This window comes from Mastigoproctus giganteus, chromosome 5 (assembly GCF_048544385.1).
Source record: "Mastigoproctus giganteus isolate SK-2022 chromosome 5, ASM4854438v1, whole genome shotgun sequence".
NCBI classification, from domain to species: Eukaryota; Metazoa; Arthropoda; class Arachnida; order Uropygi; family Thelyphonidae; genus Mastigoproctus; species Mastigoproctus giganteus.
The window spans coordinates 89,943,807-89,964,437 of record NC_143579.1 but is presented as its reverse complement, the minus strand read 5'-3'; the positions used below and the strand labels follow the sequence as shown (position 1 = coordinate 89,964,437).

At 38.5% G+C, this 20,631-nt stretch overlaps 1 protein-coding gene across 1 annotated transcript in view; it reads left to right on the top strand.

Annotated features, from left to right (window-relative positions):
* LOC150085551 (sodium-dependent proline transporter-like) overlaps positions 1–20,631 on the top strand; it is a 57,677-nt gene that overhangs the window by 17,957 nt on the left and 19,089 nt on the right. The window contains exons 7-10 of the mRNA XM_090373337.1: positions 6,573–6,705; positions 12,363–12,497; positions 17,473–17,576; positions 18,952–19,076. Of these exons, the coding sequence (XP_090229463.1) occupies positions 6,573–6,705; positions 12,363–12,497; positions 17,473–17,576; positions 18,952–19,076 (497 nt within the window). The remainder of the gene's footprint in view (positions 1–6,572; positions 6,706–12,362; positions 12,498–17,472; positions 17,577–18,951; positions 19,077–20,631) is intronic.

Sequence of the window (20,631 nt, the reverse complement as noted above, 5' to 3'; positions counted from 1 at the left end):
AGAAGAGAAACACATGGATTAGGCAGCAAACTCAAGTAAAGGACATTCTTATCAAAACTAAAGAACTAAAATGGTCTTGGGCAGGACACATAGCTCGATGACAGATGTACTAAGAAAATAACAGACTGGTACTCAAGAGGAGCTAAGAGAAAACCTGGAAGACAACAACGGAGATGGACAGATGAAATTCATGAGTTTGTGGGTAGTAAATGCATGGCCATTGCATAAAACAGAAGGAACTGGAAAGTTGCTGGAGAGGCCTTCATCCTGTAGTGGATTGAAAATGACTGATGATGATATACAACAGCAAATTTATTATTTTATTTATTTATGTTTTTTTTTTTTTTTTTTTTTACATGACATAAAATTAACGCTTTATAGTACGGCTTGCACGTAAAGTTTACTTTATCTGTTTAACTTATTCTTTTCTTGTGTGAGAAATCGCAGTATTAGTTCATCAGGCGTTGGTTCTTTCAGAACTGTAGCATGGCATAAGTTTCTTCAAAAACTATCTTTCTATAACCTTGTGGGGGGGGGGGGGATTTTTTAATGTTATTTATTATTCTTTCTTTTTATTTACCTTATATCGCACACAGAAGATTTTCCTTAGGTGCCCCAACACCTACAAGGCCCCACCTTTTGCCACCTGACTGCTATACTCTGTATATATCACAGGAGATTCTCAAGATCTCGAGGGTAATTTCTTTTGATTCCCCTTAATCAGTGACCAGGATTCTCTCGCTGAATTGTGTGAGCAAACTCTTAGCTAGGCAAGCAAGGCGTGTGTTACTTCGAATAACAGGACTCAAAGTGAAAATTATTACATACAGTTTGAATTAAAAAGCATACAGTCCTAATATACACAGTCGACTCAGCGATACCTTGCATATATTATTCTAATTACCGTTTACATTCACTAGCTAATCTGAGTTGACCATTACATGGAAACACCTGATTCATTCTTCTTGCCCTAACTAACACTTGTACATTCACTATACTTATTTCATTTACTCCTGGATACAATTCTGTTTCATATATTAACAATTCAAATATGTTCTCCCCACACTGTTAGAATATACTTGTTAACCAGTCTTTAGTATTCTAAAGTCTCTACTTGTTATTAGTTGTTTGGATAAACCAACAAATCTTCATCAATTAAACCACTATATTCAGGGTTGCTCATGTAACTTAATTATCTATAACTTTAAAACATATTCAGAATCCTTCTTTCTAAGCTTCACTACCCTTCTAACACATCTATTTATATCAATTTCATCTATTATTCCTTAGTTTCCCTTGCATTATACACTAACCCTTTTTAACATAAACTCTGTTAGTATATCTACCTCAGATAACTTAACTTATCTTTCACTTTATTCTCTAGTGCTACCCCATTTTCATTAATTACTATACTATTTCACTAACAGTCCTTGCTAACTTAGTGTACTTAATATATTGCTCATCTACTTCTATCTTTTTCTTTTCTTTTCCAGGGAGGTTTCAGGTTTCCATCTTAGGCTCTCCAGGCTATCTTCTAAGGCTTTATCTTCATCTGCTTTCTCCTGAATCTGCTTTAGATGATTTTTCTGGAACTCTTGGCTGCATGGATCTGGCGTCCTTTCTCCTGCCTTGAATACGCAACTACTCCTTTACTACGGACCATTCTGATGTATCTTTCTCCAAGAGGTCGTTATCTTTCCTGGTTCACTTAACTGTCTTTCATAACCCTTTGCTTATCATCCTTAGCCTTCCCGTTACTTTTCTACTCTTAACTATTTTTCCCCTTTCTGTCTACGGCTTTTTTTTTTTTTTTTTTTTTTTGGCACTCCCTACATTTCTGTACTGCCCGACTTTTTCTCACTGTCTCTGCCATCCCTCCTTTAGCCACACTCCCTCTTACACGTTCCACTTCTGTCTTTTTTTCACCCTATGTGTCTGTCCCTCCTCACCCTGACGACCCCCAACTTTTTCTCCACCGTTTCAACCTCCTTCCCCATCCACTCTACCTATCCCAGGAATTCACCTAATCGTTCGACTTTTCTATTCGTTATGGTAAATTCTTTAACTATTTGCGCCGTGTGCAAACCAAGCATTGTTCTGTAATTTCCTTGTTTAGTTCTCAAGGTAGCACCATCCTTTCATGTCTGCCGTCGTCTCCCAGGATAGCCATTTTCGTCTTTTCACATTTGCGAAAATGTTGACAACTTGCCAAAAAAGTCGCCACAGTGACCTGGTCTTTTTTTTTTTTTTTTTCTCGACCCAAACGCTAGCCCATCGGGACTCATGTCCAGATAATAAATAAATAAATATTTATTTATTGCAACTACAGCAAGCCCATCACAGCACTAGGCTAGGGGCATAAATTTAGTACAAAAGAGATATATATAAAAATACATAGCATATTCTATATACCGTAATTATATTGATCAAAAATATATATTGCAGAACATCAGATTTGGCTCTCGGGTGCAGTTACTTGGTTGCAGGCAGGCAGCTGTTTGTATTTCTCATAATTTGTTTGGAAATGACTCCTGTAGGCTCCAGAGTTCAGTTGAGCAACATCTTACAATCAATGTTGTGAAATTTGAGGTGAAGGGATGCATTGGGGGAACATCCTGTCCATTTGTTTTAGTCTGGAGAGTTTAGATTTGAATTGTTGTTGGTTTCTTGTTTTCTCTGTTGGTGGGAGCCATTATGTTGGCTAGGTTTGGTGAATTGGTTGCAGAAGTAATTAACTTTGCAAGAAGCATTACTCCAGACTCGTTGATCACCTGTTGCAGAGGCTTTGTTTTTAAGTTTTTATAAAGCTGTTGCCTGGATATTGTACGAGGAAAACTTGAAGTTTATTGTTCAGCTATCTAAGAATCCAATACTCTAGGAGTCTAGGGCAAGGAATTTTTTGACGGTAACTTGAGGAGCGCCAGACCAGATTTCGGAGGCATAAGACAGAATGGAAAAAATGCATCTCCTGAACATGGTTTATGACTGTTTTTCTATCTTGAATCGCTGCTGTTTCTTGCTTGATCAGCCATTTTGATTTTTGAATTTTTTTAGCAACATGTACATAGTGAGAATTAAATGAAAGATTTTTGTCAAAAACAACTCCTAGGTCTTTGTGAGCATATACAGTTTTGGAACTGAAACATTTTGCAATTTTAATTTCTGTGGTTTGATTGTTTCTGTAAGGAATAAGTTATTTGAGCAGATTTGTTTGTATTTATAGTCAGATTGATTCTTCAGATACTTTGATTCCACACATCTGTAAATTCACATCATGGAAATGTCATCAGGATTTGGAAATAATAAACAACTTTTAAATCATCGGCATAAGCCAGCAGATTTCGATTTTCTTGTAGAAGTGATTGTAGAGATGCTGAAAATATAATACTGGAGAGAACACCTCCTTGAGGAATGGTTGTAACGAGAATATCAGTATTAGTGGGGAAGATGATTTCTATGATTTAGGCTGTACTGTAGATAGGATATAATCATTGTGTCAATGAGGAAATGATTTTTGAGTATTTCAATGGCTTTCTTGTGATCAATGTCGTCGAAAACACCTTTGATGTTTAAGTAAAAGACATCGCATTGTGCTTTATCCTGAAACGCAGCTTGGATGCGCACAATGGTGTCAGCTAGGCTTGTTGTTGTGGAGCGCCCTCTAGGACCAAAATGCATGTTGACAGGTGCATTAGCGAAGGTCGCATCCCGAAGATATGGCAGCATGATCTTATCAATAATTTTAGCGATTATTGACGATACAGCAATTGGACGATAGCTTATATGGTTATTACTACTAGCCTGTTTTGGAATCAGAGTAATTCTAAAAGTCTTCCATAGTCGTGGAAGGAATGGTTGGGAGATACAACTGGAAATAATATGAACTAAAGAATCAATGATGAATGCACTGGACATTTAAATAATAAAACTAGGGATGCCGTCAGAGCCTTCACTACTATCAATTAGTAATTGGTTAATAATTTTCTGAAGTGTATTCTTGTTTACAAGTTGGTAGATTATCAGGGCTTGACTACGAAGCATTTCATGTTGCACGCTATTTGTGTGTTTATAAGAATTGAATTCTTTAAATTTGTTTTGCATATCTTCAGTGCAGATGTCAAAATTGCATGTTTCTATATTGATTTTTATCCATTCCAAAGTCTGGTCATGCTGCAAGGTAGCTCTTGTTTTTGAAGAAAGTTCTCTTTTATTATGCTTGAGCCTGAACGTTAAATAATTTTTTTTTCTACGCCTGAATTTTTTTTGAGCTGAAACAATGCTCTGCTCTTTTTATACTTTATGTATGTTGATGAAGTACCGTAATTCCAGTGCCTGTGGCATTTTTGTTTCCTTTTAAAGTATGGTTTTAGATGAGATTTGACCCACGGTTTGGATGCCGTGGTTCAAATCTCATCAGAGTCGGCATCCAAACTTCTTGCAAGTTTGGATGCCGACTCTGTTTTTAATTGATTTAACCATTTTATTAGTAGAAACGTGGCGTCCTGAATAGGTATACAGGGTTATTCACTACCAGTGCGACAAACTTGCAGGAGATGTAGGGGGGCACAAAGACGAATCGGAATCACATAGCATTGCAGGGTCGAAATGCCTTCATCATGCGGTAGAGGACGTTGAACGGGAGGTCGCGTGAACAGCGATTCTGCTGGAAGTCAGCATTTGCGAACCGGTTCCCGAGGCAGTAGGATGGACGAGTATTCAAATGTTGAACTGGCCGACGTGCACCTCGCGTATGGAGCCGCGGACTGTAACGGGCGCGCCGCTCTGCGCTTGTACCAGGAACGTTTCCCGCACAGGCGTGCTCCTCATCATAAGATTTTAGCACGTGTGCACAGACGGTTACGTGAGACTGGTTGTTTCACGAGAGGTACCATGAATCGAGAGCGAACGACGAGGACGCCAGACAATGAGGAGAATTTCCTACGTCTTGCAGAAGGCAGTACGAGTACTCGAGCGATAGGCTAACGATTGGGTATTTCCCAATCAACTGAATGGAGGATACTGTCAACAAACCAAATGATTTCATACCATCTGCAACGCGTCCAATCATTGGAGCCTGCGGATTATCCACTCCGGAGGACTTTTTGCTACTTGCTGTAACGGTTCGCAAATGCTGACTTCCAGCGGGATCGCTGTTCACGCGACCTCTCGTTCAACGTCCTCTACCGCATGACGAAGGCATTTCGGACCCTGCAATGCTATGTGATTCCGATTTGTCTTTGTGCCCCCTACACCTCCTGCAAGTTTGTCGCACTGGTAGTGAATCACCCTGGATTTTTAAGAGAATCCAATGGATAGTATTTTAAGAGCCTCAAAAACTTTTCTTTCTGAGGGAATTTAATTGATATTCTTTTAGTAATTTCTAGAGGGGGGGGGCAGGATTCCCACAGCAAATTGATGCTTACAGTTCTATACTTTTGTGGTCAGATCTAAATGTAATGTTGCTGCTGCGTTTTTCTTGAAGTTAAAGATTAGAGTATACAAGATCAAGAGCTTGATTACCTCCTGTAACAGGGACGTTAATATTTTTAGCTCCTAGAACTAATAAGGAGTTGGACAGAAACTTCACTTGTATATTATATTTGGACAGGGCGAGATTAAAGTCGCCCATTATAATTATGTTAGATTGAGACATGAACAGTGGTGATAAAGGTTATTACTTCATTAATATCATCAGGAGGTCCAGGCGGAATATAAATATTATATTTGAAGTAGTGAATCTTTAACTTGGATCAGAAGAGATTCCTTCAAAGATGTAGGAACAGGTGTTGTAGGTGCCGCATAGATCAGACGCGTCTTAATCACCTGCATTTCACCGACCCATTGTTCTGTTTCCAGTAACCCTTTTTCGCTCGTTCACTAATGACCACTCCTTCCCTAGTGTGGGCGGCTGTTCCTTGTTTACTGTCAGTTCACCTCTTTTTCTCTCACGGATCTACATTTATGTTAATTTCTCTTCCATTTGACTGCTATTCAGTTTGCACATCTGTAATCGCTTATTTTATAAATCTAGTATTCTTCCCATATATGCTTCTCTTAAATGTCAATTTCCCTTCCATATCAAAGATTAAATTATTCTAATTTCAAAATTTCCCATAACCTCTAAATCTCTATTTGTAAGATTGCATCTTACAACCTCTATCGTCGCAAATCTTTCGAACATTAACGTCCAAGTGGTTGACAAATTTGAGTGTTAAATGGCATCATGATATCCAATGGCTATGCTTAATCGGGCACCCGATGACTGATTTGCTATGGTTGTTAAAAGATCCTTTGGGTACACAGAATTTTCTCGTTTTAGTTACTGCGATGATCTCAGTTATCAGAGGACAAGCATTAGCCATATCTTCAAAACTGTTACCGATACAGTATTTGCTTCGATTTTCGTATCTTAGTGCGGGTGTGCTCCTTTAGGCATCCATGAAAATGTACAGGTTGGGTCCATCGCGCTGATTCGGTTCACTGAAATAGTCAACCTATAGAATGTTTTGCTAAATTTTATTAATTACGATGTTATTCTATATCATAACATTATACTTTTTTTTTTTCCCCAGGAAATATGTACTGAATTTAACGGAGGGTATCCATGAAATTGGAGGTGTCAAATGGGATCTCGCCTTGTGTTTGTTAGCATCTTGGATTATAGTATTCCTCTGCCTCATGAAAGGAGTCAAGTCTTCAGGAAAGGTATGTAATTACATCCCTTTCTCATGTAATCCATTTAAAGAATGCACTTGAATTTGAGTGATGTAAGAAATTTAATAAGCCTACCTTTATAAATATAGGCGAAATCTCGGTATTATCTGTTTCATCAATAGCAGTTGATAAAACTATTAGATAGTGACTGGCTGCAATTACTCATCACGGTCAGAAGCGAGGGTTCACATTAGCACGATAATGGAATAGAGCGATAACACATTAATACAACATAGTGTTTAGGGTAAGGCGCCACCTGTGGTCTCCCACAACTGCACTCATTAATACAACGGGTGTACAATGATTATGGCTGTTTCGTGATGCGCCTCCGTAGGCAGAAGTAGCAGTGCGTAGCACACGCTTCTTGATTAGACCGAGGTTCGAGCCCGTGACCACCAAATACGGAAGATGCGGAAAGGTCAGGGAATGACCACCGCATATTTTATTTATTTTATTTATTTATTTATTTATTAAATCTGTTTATTGCTCTGCCAAAGAGCCACCCCCTGGACAGCTAGAAGGGTGATATTACACACAGAGGTTAAGACAGGGACATGTGCCTGGCGGTTACATGGGGCCCATGTATGCTTAACCCGACAGGTACAGAACTTAGTGTTTATTATTTTACATAATTAAAAGAATTAAAGGATATTATTTTCTCTAAATTGCTATAAATTACATAAGCATGAGGGAAATATACAAAATATAAAGAAATGAGGCAGTCCTTCACCGGTTGTTACACGTGGTATTTCTTCAATTCTTCAATCTTGAACGTAATAGTGCAGCCAGGCGTCTTTGGAGTAGTAGATTCTAAGTAAGAGAAGACCAGTGATGGCTTCACCTATCTTTAACGGGATGCATTGTGGTGGCATTTTCCTTCTGGTGGCGTCTCATAAGTGTATGTTTGCATATGTGTCCTTTAGTTTCTGACGTCTGTATGAATGCTGCTCGCAGAATCGATCCAGGTCGATGGCTAGATTGTTCATCAAATCTACCGTGTTTCCTGGGAACATGCGTCTCAATCCTTTCAGGTTGTTCAAGCTGATTGTGAGTGGGAGCCTTGGGTCCATTTGATTCCTTCCGGCAATGCGTGGAGTTTTTATTAAATCAGTGATGTCAGGGGTGTCGAGTCGTCTTGTGATTAGTCTGGTAAGTGTAAGAAGATTTGCTGCCACAATCTGTTGTTTCCATGGGGTGACTTCCAGATTTATGTAGAACTGAGCCCTAGAAATGGTGTATTGGTTGCCAGTCCGCCAGTTGAGCCATTTCAGGAGCCAGTATTCCAGGCTGAGGAACTTGTTGAAGTGTGTTGTGGGAGCAGAGGACCAAATGGTTGCGGCATAGAGAGGTATAGGATAGACACATCGGACAACATATTTCTTTACCAGGTCGGCGTCATGAATTCCCGTTAGTTCCTGGCGGATCGCCCACATAGCGGAGTACGTTTTTGTGTTCAGGAGGTGAGCCTGGAATGTCAGCCCATCATCCCACACTAATCCGAGATCTTTGTGCGTTTTAACTTTCTGAATGGGTGATCCATTGATAGTAAGATTAATGTCATTGCGTGACTTCTGAAGGACATTTGAGCTGTCTTTGTTTGGTTAATTTGTAGTCCGATGGAAGCCAAATATTGTTGAAGGTTATGTATGGTTTTATTTGCCTGCAAGGTAGTGCTAAGAACCTGAGTTTGGTCAGAGGATGTAATATAAAGTTTCAGGTCATCGGCGTATGATTGGAAGTCAGTTTGGGATGCAAGGAAGGGCTCCAGCGCTGCGGCAAATAGGGTTGGTGATAGGACTCCCCCTTGCGGGACACCCCTATTAGTAATGCAAGTTGTCTGAAATCTGCGATGTGATATGATGAGATGTCTATGCTCCAGGATTGATTTAATGATACGGAGGATCCTTCCAGTGATGTTAAAGTACTGCTGGAGAATGGTGCTTAGAGCTGTTGCTCTAAGCACCATTCTCCAGCAGTACTTTGGTTATTTGGTTTTTAAGAGCTAATGCTCCTAAAAACCAAATAACACACAGTTGTTTCGTGTAAATATTCTAAACATTTCGTGGCTAAGTACAAAAATGAAAAACAAACTGCGCTGTAGTAAAGTCTGTAGCTTATTTCAATGCATTCAGTAGCTACTGCAGCGGGTCATATATTACCGCAGCACGGCTTGCGGTGGCAGTGAGCAGCGCGGTTTAGTTTTTTTTTTTTTTTCCTTCTTGTACTTAGCTTATTTTCTAATACAGTATTTAGAATGAATATCTAAAAGAAAAGGTTATGCTAGCTAGTAATGAATTATTAACAACAAACAGCGATCCCAAAAACTAAATATTTTCCTACAGCTTTACGGTGCAAGAAATCGAGGTTCCCCTCCCCCAATCACTTGTAGTCTTGTCCAATGTTGTATATCACTTTCTATTGTGAGCTGCGGACGCATTTATTTGTACTGTGGTGGGGGGGTGTTAAAGTGAAATATATATTATTTAGATTTATTCCCCTATTTATTACTCCCCACTTGCGTGTCTGACTTTCAACTTCACAGAAGACTTCAGGTTTCGGGGGGGGGGGACTCCTAGATGTATATTATTCCCTTCGGATGGGCTTGTGTCCAGCACAACAACAAATAATTACACAAATGTTATATATAAAAAAGAACAAGTTTTTTTATTATGCATATTTACAGTTAATCATAACAAATCTCATTAAGAATAGAATTTCACTGTTTCAACACCAAGGTACTTACAACATATCCAGTTTCTTCCTATCTAACAGGCTCTTTTACAAATTTTTGTTATCTCACCTTTCTCATTACGCATACACAGGTTAAATAGTTATACTATATGCTCACCTTATTTCTGCTCCTATTACAACACAATCAATCATACCCTATAGGTGTCAATAACACGTTTTTATCATTAAAGTTAAATATCATTGATCATATTACTTATGATGTATTATCATAACTACCAATTTATTCTTTAATTCCTTATTCCTCTTTCTTATATATTTCTTTAACCAGTGTCAGTTACAGAACTTGATCCGACCAAAGTACAATGTTGCATTCAAACACACTTTTAAGGTCTGGCAATATACATAAATTTTATCTCCACACATTTAATATTTCTATTCTTACTACAATTCCTTCCGTTCACTTTCTCATCTTCAACACTATCCTCCTTATTCCAAATTACTGCCTAAACCAACCATAATTGCCTTAGAGTGGATTTTACTCCTATTTGGTTCACCATCTAATCTTATCTTTATCATTAAATTCCCCAATATCGTATTACAGTCCTTTCACTAGTATTTAACTTATTTCGAAATAACTTTCTCTTATCATTGAATTCCCCAAATATCGCACTACGGTCCTTTCTCTAGCAGTTAACTTACATTATTCTCAAAAACTTTCACTTACTTAGATACTATGGTCAGGTGTCTTCATAAGGGCCTTCTATCCTATCCTTATCCAGAGCTGCTATCTTCTGCTATCCAGGGCAATATATTACAGCTTCCAGGGCATTATCATACGACATTCGCAACTGCTACTCCGCTTTCAGGATCTGCTACTTTGCCTGTCAGGACGGTTACCTTCTGTTCCAGGGTTGTTACTTTGCCTTTCAAGACTATTTCAGGATATTATCGCCTTCTTCGGTGGACTGGGTCTTCTAAGCGAATCTTCTTCTCTCATTCTCACTGTTTGCCGAACTCCCTTTAACTACCCCTTGCACGTTCATCTCCTAATTTCTCACTCACTTACATTTCTGATAACCTCACTTCGATTTTTTTCGTCGGCTATTTCTTCATCTTTCAATCAACTCTTCCCGACTCGCCCATTTCACTAGCACCGCTCAAAGTTCTCTCCCCTCGTTCTTTTTTTTTTTTTCACTCCCCCATTTCCCCTTGTGTCCGTATCCATCCACAATTTGCTCTGGAGTTTGCCACGCCTCTCCACAGTGTTTTCTTCCAATCTTCTTTTCTTTTTCATTTTTCTCTTTTCATTTGTTGGAAGGCCTAGTTCAGTTGTTTGTTTGCTATAGACCCCATGCAGTTTTGCCGTAGTTTTCTCCTTGTATAACGGAAGTTAAGGCTGGACACTGCCCTCATTCCTACTGCTATTTAATTTTTATAACTCCTTCCCGAATAATTCTTATTTCTGTTGGCGATGTTACCATCTTATTCTACTAGCGGCAGGATCCAAAAAAAAACAAATTTATAAAGTCTTTATAAAAAAAAAAATATTTTTTTTGTAAGATTTTCGGATCTTACAGTACATATGTTCTAGATTGTGCGATTACTACATATAATGCTGTTTCTTTTATTTTATCTTATGAACGCCTCTGACCGTGTGGTCGTCCTGGAGTATATAAACAGAATTTATCTGGTTATGGGGAAACTTCACTACTGCACAGAAACCGTACATCTTCCGGGCAAGTAGTTACATCACACAACACTATTGACCATTATGATCATTGATGCAGGTAGCACTGCATTTGGTTATGCACTAACTACCAATGGCAAGCTTCGGTATTAGTTTCAGATGACGCGCGAACACTAATTGTTAGCGGTAAGGGAGCAAACACATAATTTAGTACAAATTTGTAGGTGTGACCAAACAGTCAGATTAACCAAAGCCAAAAGTAGTGAACTTTGCTCGCCCACCCCCGCGCACGCTTTTCTATCTAAAATATAGAGGCATACGGAGTAAGCCAAATTTTTTCTATTTAAAAAAAAAAAAAAGCACACCTGTCGAAACGCACTGGTCGATATCTAATCAGGAAATGACCTATGTAATTATTTACTCGTGCATTTGGAGTGCGCGGAATTCAATGTCGAATAAATATCACGGTAACATTCCAGAACGCTTTCCAACATGGGGTAAGCAAAACAGTGGGAAAGCAGTGATTGACAAGTTGACTCATATTTCGACAAATGGACAGGAACGAAGCAATGACTGGCAGATGCCACAGCTTTCCCCGCCCACTGGCCTCCTAGGTTAATGTGCGTAAGGTGTTTTTCCCCCACATTTGCCGCTGTTTTTAAATCGGGAACTCAGTTTTCCCATTTTAAAATAGCGGGATGGAGGGATAAACACCTCACCTTTGTCGAGGAGGGGGCTTAGCTAGCTAAGCCCCCTTCTGGACGACACAAAACAATCAGAAAGGGAGTTGCCTTCACCTGTAAATTATCGCAGTCTTCCTTGCTTTAATCGAAGTACTTGCGGGTGTGTACTATACTGGATTTCAGCCAATATCACTGTGTAATTATTTACCTGCGTTTACATGAGTCACTTAGGAAAAGGCCTTTTGCTTCAGGTTCCATAATGCATGAGGAATATTTTTGCATCCGAAAGAGCAGGACTAAAATATTTACAAAATACTAAAATACAGTATTTACAAATACAGAATATTCATTAATGTACAAAAAAGCGTTACAATGGAATATCAAATGTTAGACAGAGAATCAAGTGCACGAGGTTGGTGAACGTTGAGGCAGTTGCAAATAATTAATTGCATTTGTAGTGATGTATTGCCTCGCCCTCTTCTCCCATTGGCTAGAATAAATATCACTAGGAGGAACTTCTTTTTTTTTTTTAATGTATAGATAGATAGTTGTGTGTTTTTTTTATTTATTTTTATTATATTTTGTAGGCCGTATACTTTACTGCTACCTTCCCTTATGTGATCCTTATCGCTCTATTAATATATGGATTGACATTAGATGGCGCTGTAGAGGGTGTGAAATATTTATTCATTCCCGACTGGCAAAAGCTTACAGAAATCACAGTGAGTATTGCACTTATTTGGCTCTTTTAATTTTAAAGATAAAAGTAAAATACTTTTTTTTTTTTATTTATTGTAATCTGTACATAACTTGTTTAATCGTAATTTTGTAGGATGACTTTTTTTTTCCCCTCCGCCTTCTTCCCCCATGAGTACCCCTACAGCTTTAACACTCAACAAAATGAAATGAAAGAAGCGATTTGCCTTCTGAAATGTTAGGTAAACGCTTTTCAAAACTGAACCAACTTAAACAGAGCTTTCAGTTTGTGAAAAGTGTAATTCAATTAAACATTAACGACAGACGATAATTACGGATTAGCCTCAGTATCAGGCTTTGTTTCCTACAGGCGTCACATGAAGCTCGTGTAGAACGTTATATATTCGTATTTATTACATGAGTTCGTTATTCGCCATTTGATAACAAGTTAATATGGAATGATGAGAAGTACTGCAGTTTTGAAACTGAAATCGTCGCTCAGTTTCTCTTATGAATCTGCTTTCATCAACAATCCAGCCAACGTTTCATCGTGCATTGGCACGAAATTGGCAAACAAAGTGGTTAAGTCGATGGACTGAGATTCCAATGGAGTTTCCCAGCGTGTTGGAATCTCATCCTCCTAACTTTTAGGCCTGACGTAGCCGAGTGGTCAGCGGAAAAGTACAATAGCACACGTGGCTGAACTGCTCATATTTTGAGCACACGCGAGTGCTAAATACGGTTAATGCAAACGTATGATTGTATCTTTCCTGCAAACGTATGATTTGTATCGTAGTATAAACAAATAGTGAGAAACAAAATTTCAAGAGCTTTCCTTTCAATATCAGACCTTCGCACTCTGACTACATTACATTTATATGCCTACTTTTTTTTTTTTTTATGAGAACCCCAAACACGAAAGGTATCAAAACCTATGGTACTTAAATAAATTTGGGCTGCCGTAGCCTAGTGGTCAGGCGCGCGGGTGCGTAAGTACACGTGCCTTGAGTGACCGGGGTTCAAGCCCGTGACTACTGAATACGGTGCTGTTTATTGTATTCTATCTATCTTGTGAACTCCTCTGACCGTTTGGTCGTCCCGGAGTATAAACAGAAAATTTAATTTTAATTTTACTTAGTACCGTGCATGGGTTGAAGAAGTATGGGGAGAGGGGAATGCCGGAAACTTTGCTCTAGAGACTAAACATGGGTTTCACCACTTCAAGCCTCCAATAAGCAAAGTGGTGGTATTTCACCGGTTGATGAAATGCGCGCAGTTAAAAGCTAAATGGGTTCGTACTTAATTCCGCACCCAGTAGTTGTAAGTAACATATGGGAGATATATACAGAAAGCCGACTTAAGAGGTCGCAGTTTCCCCAAGGTTGTGGCAAACCCCCAAACCAACAATTTTTTTTTTTTTTTTTTTTTTTTTTTTTTAAGGAGTAAAGTTCTTGGCTTTTAAGCCAAGACTCATTCTTTCCGTTCCTTTTTGAACACTTCTCTATAATATATTTGTTTTCATGTATCTTAGGTAAGATAATGAGTCATATTCAAACTCCTATGAATACTACTTATGCAGCGGTAACAAGTTTTTAAACTTGTAATTATAATACAGTAGAACCCGGGTAAGAAGGGTTTTTTTTTTTTTTTTTTTTTCCCTCTCCCCAAAGGACTAGAAGTTTAGAACATCTAACGCAAAGAAAACGACCTAAGGGTAAGAAATGCAACTATGAAAAGACACAACACAAGTTAAAGATAATTTAAGTACTATTTCAGAATTTAGAAATATTTTACTGTGCCTATGGTAAACATTTCTAAACTGAAGATTTCTAATTGCTTAACATTCTGTTCATTAAACTCCTTACAAAGTTAAAAGGATGAGCTCCTTTGTAGTGTCAACATACCATAAAAGGTCACAATTACAATAAGACAGAGCAACAATTCACTAAGTAATTCAGAACTGATTACAACTTAACGGGAAATGCTTCACGTGGTCGACGCTATCCAATGATGGATATCGATGAAAACAATGGCAATATGCCACTTCCATTATATCAAAATGTTTATACTAAAAAGGTTTTAGCACTGAAAGAATCTGACTACGGAAAATTCACTAATAGAACAAAATGCGTACCATCATTTTAGTTTGTAGAAAATCACCGAAGTAGGTGAAACCGCATCAATTTTGTGATATCTCATATTGTGAATGCTTTCACAACGAGTTGCCCTGATACTGAACTACCTTGAATAGGCAACGTTTCGACAATGGATTCACGGCGGACCATCCAGCGATGGCGGTATCCGCCGTGAATAAATAACACTTAATCTTCTCCATTGGCGAAGCGTATTGATGGTAGTGCAAAAAATGAAATCGCAAATGCACATCCAAGCTGACTGGACTAAATAACCTCGGATGGGACCCTAACCCATGAATAACCAAAGGCAGAAATTACAAAGAAATTTCTGCCCACCATAGACAGGGTGTACCCCAAGCCCCCACCCTGGTTTCAACCCGGTCTCTTCACAACCTATTTGCTGACAGGCCACGGAGCGTTCAACGCGAAATTAGCATCTTTCAGAATCCTAGAGGACCCACGTTGCTCTTGTGGGGAGCCAGAAACCTGGACACACAATGTATGAATGTACCAACTATGAAGACCTACGCTGCAGACTTATGACAGCAACCACATACTTCCCAAGACATCTCGAGTCGCACCTACTAGATTCATGCGAAGAGTACAAGGCACTAGACAAATTCGCGCAGGAGTTGTTCACCCGGCGCAAAACACGAATTGCTGTTCACAGGGAACCACAATAATAAGGAGAAACTTGTGCAAGAGCTGCTTACCCCTCCAGCGCAAAACACAACTTCTGAATATAAGAAACTTCAATAAGGAGGGACCTCGCGGACTCGTAGCACACCAACCTATCTGGTAGAGACGCCGAAATATGAATGACGAGTGTGAGGATACCCGCTCATGCATCGCCTGCACAAAAATGGATATACAGTACAACTACTAGACAGGTCGGAACTGTCCCAGGAATGACGAACTTTCACGGCTTGGACACTTCAACTACTGGGACTACACGCAGCTTTGCTGCCGACGCCACAAGGCGATCCTACACCTGTGCTCACTTGCACAGGGCTTTTACTCCAATTCCTGGCCGGGGGGGGAGAGAGGACGGCTCTGCTGTTTTTCTCTCCCCCTCGCCCACCCCTCTTTTCCTCCTGGTGGGCATGGGCATGCCCCACTGACCTTCTCTGGGGCCGTCTTCCCTATTGACCCCATATTTCTGACTTTCCCCCCAGCCTTCAGTCTCCTCCCCACTCTGACTAAATATCATAGCGTATGCCCCACACTACCAAAACTTTAATTGTTCAAATCAAGTCACGTATGGCCTCTAATAATCTCTTAGCGTCTTACCCTGAAAATCGCCGCGTGTTGCATTACAATTTTTTTTTTTTTTTTTTTTACATAGGCCCTAGCCACTGAAATCTCAGGAAACTAGGTGGCAGGGCCTGCCAGAGTAAAGCTCCATACTACTGTGTACCTGGTCTGCCCCCACGGGGGCCAGGTGTGGGCAACGTTGGGCCTCAGTAGGGGTCCAGCGGCTAAATGGCCAGATGAACAACGATACATAACATTACACTTATACAAAATCCATACACTTTTAAATCTCTGGCCTTCCCAGTGAACTGGTACACCTACAATCAAAGCAACGCGGAGATGGGGAAAACCCCTGGTGCCGTTAGACATCAATACACTTTACACCCATGAATGGCTACAAAATAAACTGGACTTTGTAAACCTCGGATGGGACAATGTCCCAAAAATGACATTCCACCGACTGAAGAAACTGCACACTAGCCTTATTGGCGATCTGACCTGGCGCCTTTGCCTGGTCCACTTTTCTTCCCCTTCCCTGGCTGGGGGGAGGTGATGGTCCCTCTGTCTCCTTGCCACCCACACTTGCCCTTCTGGTGGGGCATGGGCATGCCCCACCAAATCTTGGAGTCACCTCTATCGACTCCATTCTTCTGTCTGTCGCCCCCCCCCAGCCTTCAGTCTCCCTCCCACTCTACCTGCACGCAAGCGAATGCCCCACACATCCAAATTTAATTATAGCCAAATTAGATTCGCCCAGAATTTTCGGCCTCACAATTCTAGCACAACTACCACGCAATAACCTCTCAATTTTTTTTTTTTACTTATTTTAATTTTATTTATTTATTTTTATTTTTTTTAGGTCCTAGCCACTGAAATCTCAGGAAACTAGGTGGCAGGACCTGCCAGAGTACCTATTTAAAATATTGGTGTACCTGGTCTGCCTCCACGGGGCGAAGTGTGGGCAACGTCTGGCCTCAGCAGAGGCCTGGCGGCTAAATGGCCAGAAGAACAACGGTACACAACACTAATTATGTACAATATCCATACACTTTTAAATCTCTGGCCTTTACAGCGTACTGTATCACACGACAATGTAAACTACGCGGAGATGGGGGAAACCCCTGGTGCCGTTCGACCCCAAACACACTTTACACTTATCAGGGCAACTCGTGAAGGCATTCACAATATGAGATACCGTATAGTGTATATCAAAACCGATGCCATTTCACCTACTTCGGTAATTTACTACGAAAATGTTATGCGCTTACTTGTTCATTTACCAAAATATTCATATAGTTTATTTTTAATATTACAAAATAATATTAGAGAATTTCTATATTTAAAAAAAACTTAAGTGGGAAAACGTCATTGTACCATGTATTCTTCATCACGAACTCTTTATGCGGGAAAACTTTTTACCCTGGAAACTTCTAACCCGGGAAAATAATACATTATAATATATAGAGTTGAAATTGGGACTGAAGAAACCAAACCTAGTATAGGGAAAAACTTTTTTTTTTATGTGGAAATTTCTTATCCGGGTTACAAAGTAAAGTAGCTTGTAATAAAGAAAGTAAACCGACTTGATAATAAAGAACATTTTTCCGATTAGGTGTGGAGGAAAGCCGCTGAACAACTATTCTTCTCTTTGAGCGTGTCCATGGGAGGTCTCATTATGTTTGGAAGCTACAACAAATTTTCTAACAAGGTCCACAGGTGAGTGTCAAAAGAAACTAGGAAAAAAACACCCTATATGTCTGAAACAAATTTGGCAATAAATTATGCAAAGAATTATAAAGTTGCAGGGCAACTTTATTTCTTTTCGCAAGAAATAACAATTATACTTATTGTTATTTTATTTTATTTATTTATTTTATTATTATTATTTTTTTTTTTTTTGACGAATGTTGTGGCACTATAGGTCTCTTCAAATAGATAATACACCCGTAGCAACTCCTCCTTTTAAATAAATCAGAAGAATAAAGTAACACGTTCAACATTAATAAAAATTAATAAGTTGAACGCTACAACTTTAAAGTAGAGCGGACACTTTTTTTTTTTTTAAATACTGTAATAACTTTTAATTATAACTAGAATTACCTTGAAATTAGAAAACCAGAATGTGGGTTTCAACAACTCAGCCAGGTAAATCTACTGAAGAATCTATACCTGCAAATAAGGTAGTAGAAAAATATATTAAAAATTAAGGAAACGGAATAAATTTTAAAACAATGTCAAGTATAACAAAAATTTACAAATTAAGAAAAATTACTCTAAATTTTTTTTTCATTTTAAAAAAAATGAAGTAAAATACACCAAAACAGCCCTATAAATATTCCAGTAATATACTTGGTCTCACCAGGTATGCTACCATGCCAGAAAACGAGGGGTTTTACGGTTTGAAATTTTTTACAACTTATTTCAATAGAAAAGAGCCGATTCCAGGAATCGAAATGAAAAATCGCGCAAATGGAACGCTCGTCGAAAAGAATATTTTTTAATAACCAAGTATGTACATGACATTATCAATGTCCGTGACGAGCCGGAACGATGTTCCGTTGCGCTCAGGTCCATTCTAAGCCATGGACAATAAATTCCCTAGTGCTGATTTTCCCCTCGCCTCACCACTACAGCGGTATTGGACACAATAAGTAAGAAGAAAAAAATCATTTAAACTTTCGAAAGATTAATCTATCGGGTAGCACGTGTGGTTTCATTTAAGATAAGGTACGCTATAGCAGATTCAAATTTTATTTTGAAGATCAAATTATGAACACACTTGATAATATTTTTTGGATCTAATGGGCCATATTTACATAGAAATTGATCATTTAGAGGATTTAAAACTATAAAAATGTATCTGATACGAAGAGTTCAACAGGCACATTTTTGTAAGAATCACTGTAATTACGTGTATTTTTGAATGCAGAAAGATAAATGACGAACCCCACCTCTGATATCTGGAAGGTCTATTCTTTTATAGAATCTCAAAATGAAACTAAATTTCTTTATAAGAAGCTTAACTTTTTTTTTTTTTTTTTTTGTCTTGATATAACGCAATATATTTATATACTTTTTTTTTCTCTCTCAGAGATGCCTTGTTCGTAAGTTCTCTGGATTTTCTGACAAGTCTTATCGCTGGTGTTGTCATATTCAGCGTCCTAGGCAGCATGTCCAAAGAAATGGGTATTCCTGTTGACAAAGTGGCAACAGGAGGTACGGTTTTAAGTTTTTTACTATATTTAATTAAAAATTTTGTCAGTATCACCTCATCATAGTGGACCAATGGAGATCTATAAAATAGATCGCAAATATACGTTAGAATGTTTCAAATATACGGAACGCTATATAGATCCAAATATAGCGTTAGTAAATGATTTAGTTTTTTCTAGGTCTACTGGCACAGAAACTAAGGATATATTTCTTAATTTAAACTGTCGGTCTTTAATGTCCGTCCTCCTCTTTTGAGGAGGACGGACATTAAAGTAATTTTTGAAGAGCAGAAGCCTCTAACTAGGCTCCAAATTCGGATCAAACCTGCCCATCTGTGCCAAACAGTTAGTTGCTGCCAACTACACTTCGAACATGAGCCGACTTACATCATTTTGTGCAGAGGACTAAACTGATACAGTCATTTCTGCTAGGACTGCAATAATGTACCTTGAATAAAACTTCTGAAAACACTTGTGGCTGTAATGCCTAGAGTGGTTTAAGACAGTTTCCGTGACAAAAGTACAAACAACCATTGCTTCTAACAACCCTCCAATTTGTTCCTGTGAGCATTATGTTGATACAGTGGCCAGTTCAAGGTACCTTAGTATTATGCTTTACTTTCAAGTGATTTTTGAAATTTAATACTCAATCAATAGTTCTAAGTACAGAAAGTCCACTATGATGAAAAAATAGAATGCTTATAACTGATTCTCTTCTTGTTATAGTGAAATTATAACTTAGTGGAATAAATGCTGAAAATGAGAAAAAATGCGTACTATTTCTAATGTTTTATCTTTGCATATGAATATTTGCATTCAAAAGTTCAATGACTAGTAATTCCTTGCTCTTTCTTCGTCATAGAGTTCAATTTTTATATTATTTCTTTTTTTTTCCTCCATTGCACGAGCTTTATCTCAATTTTAACAAGTACCGTGATTTTTCTAAATACAGAGGTCACTCTATAACAAACATACGAGCCCTTTAGGTATTTGCCATCGGCACACAAAAATGGAAACGCTGAAGTTACAATATTTCTTTCATGCTTTCTGACGCTGCAATTGCATACCTGTCTTTCCATACTTCTGAACAAAAAACATGGTGGCACATACCACGCAGCATCAATAATATTTTAAAATTTAAACAAGATATTTCTAAAAGTACAGTAAGTTATCTTGTGGTTTTTTTTTTTCCTTTTTCGGTCAGAAGAATTTTAAGAGCATAATTAAATGCAAAGGTGTTGGCCCTACAGGAGGATTAGGAGATGGAAATGCAGATAACACGCAAGAGCCTTCTGTGCACCATTCGGTATATTTGGAACCAAGCCAAAGAAGTACTTTTCTTTTCTTCTATCGAAGAAAGAACTATTCTTCTATCTATTATTAATTATAATGGATAGAAAAATGAGTAATTTATTTTTTATTACCAAAGTTCACTAATATTTTTGTAGTGCAGTTATTATCGTTGTTGACGCATTAACACAACCTGCTAGACATTGTGACACAATCTTCAAAATTTGTCGTGTCAAATACTCGACGTGGTGCACTTTGAAACAGTATGT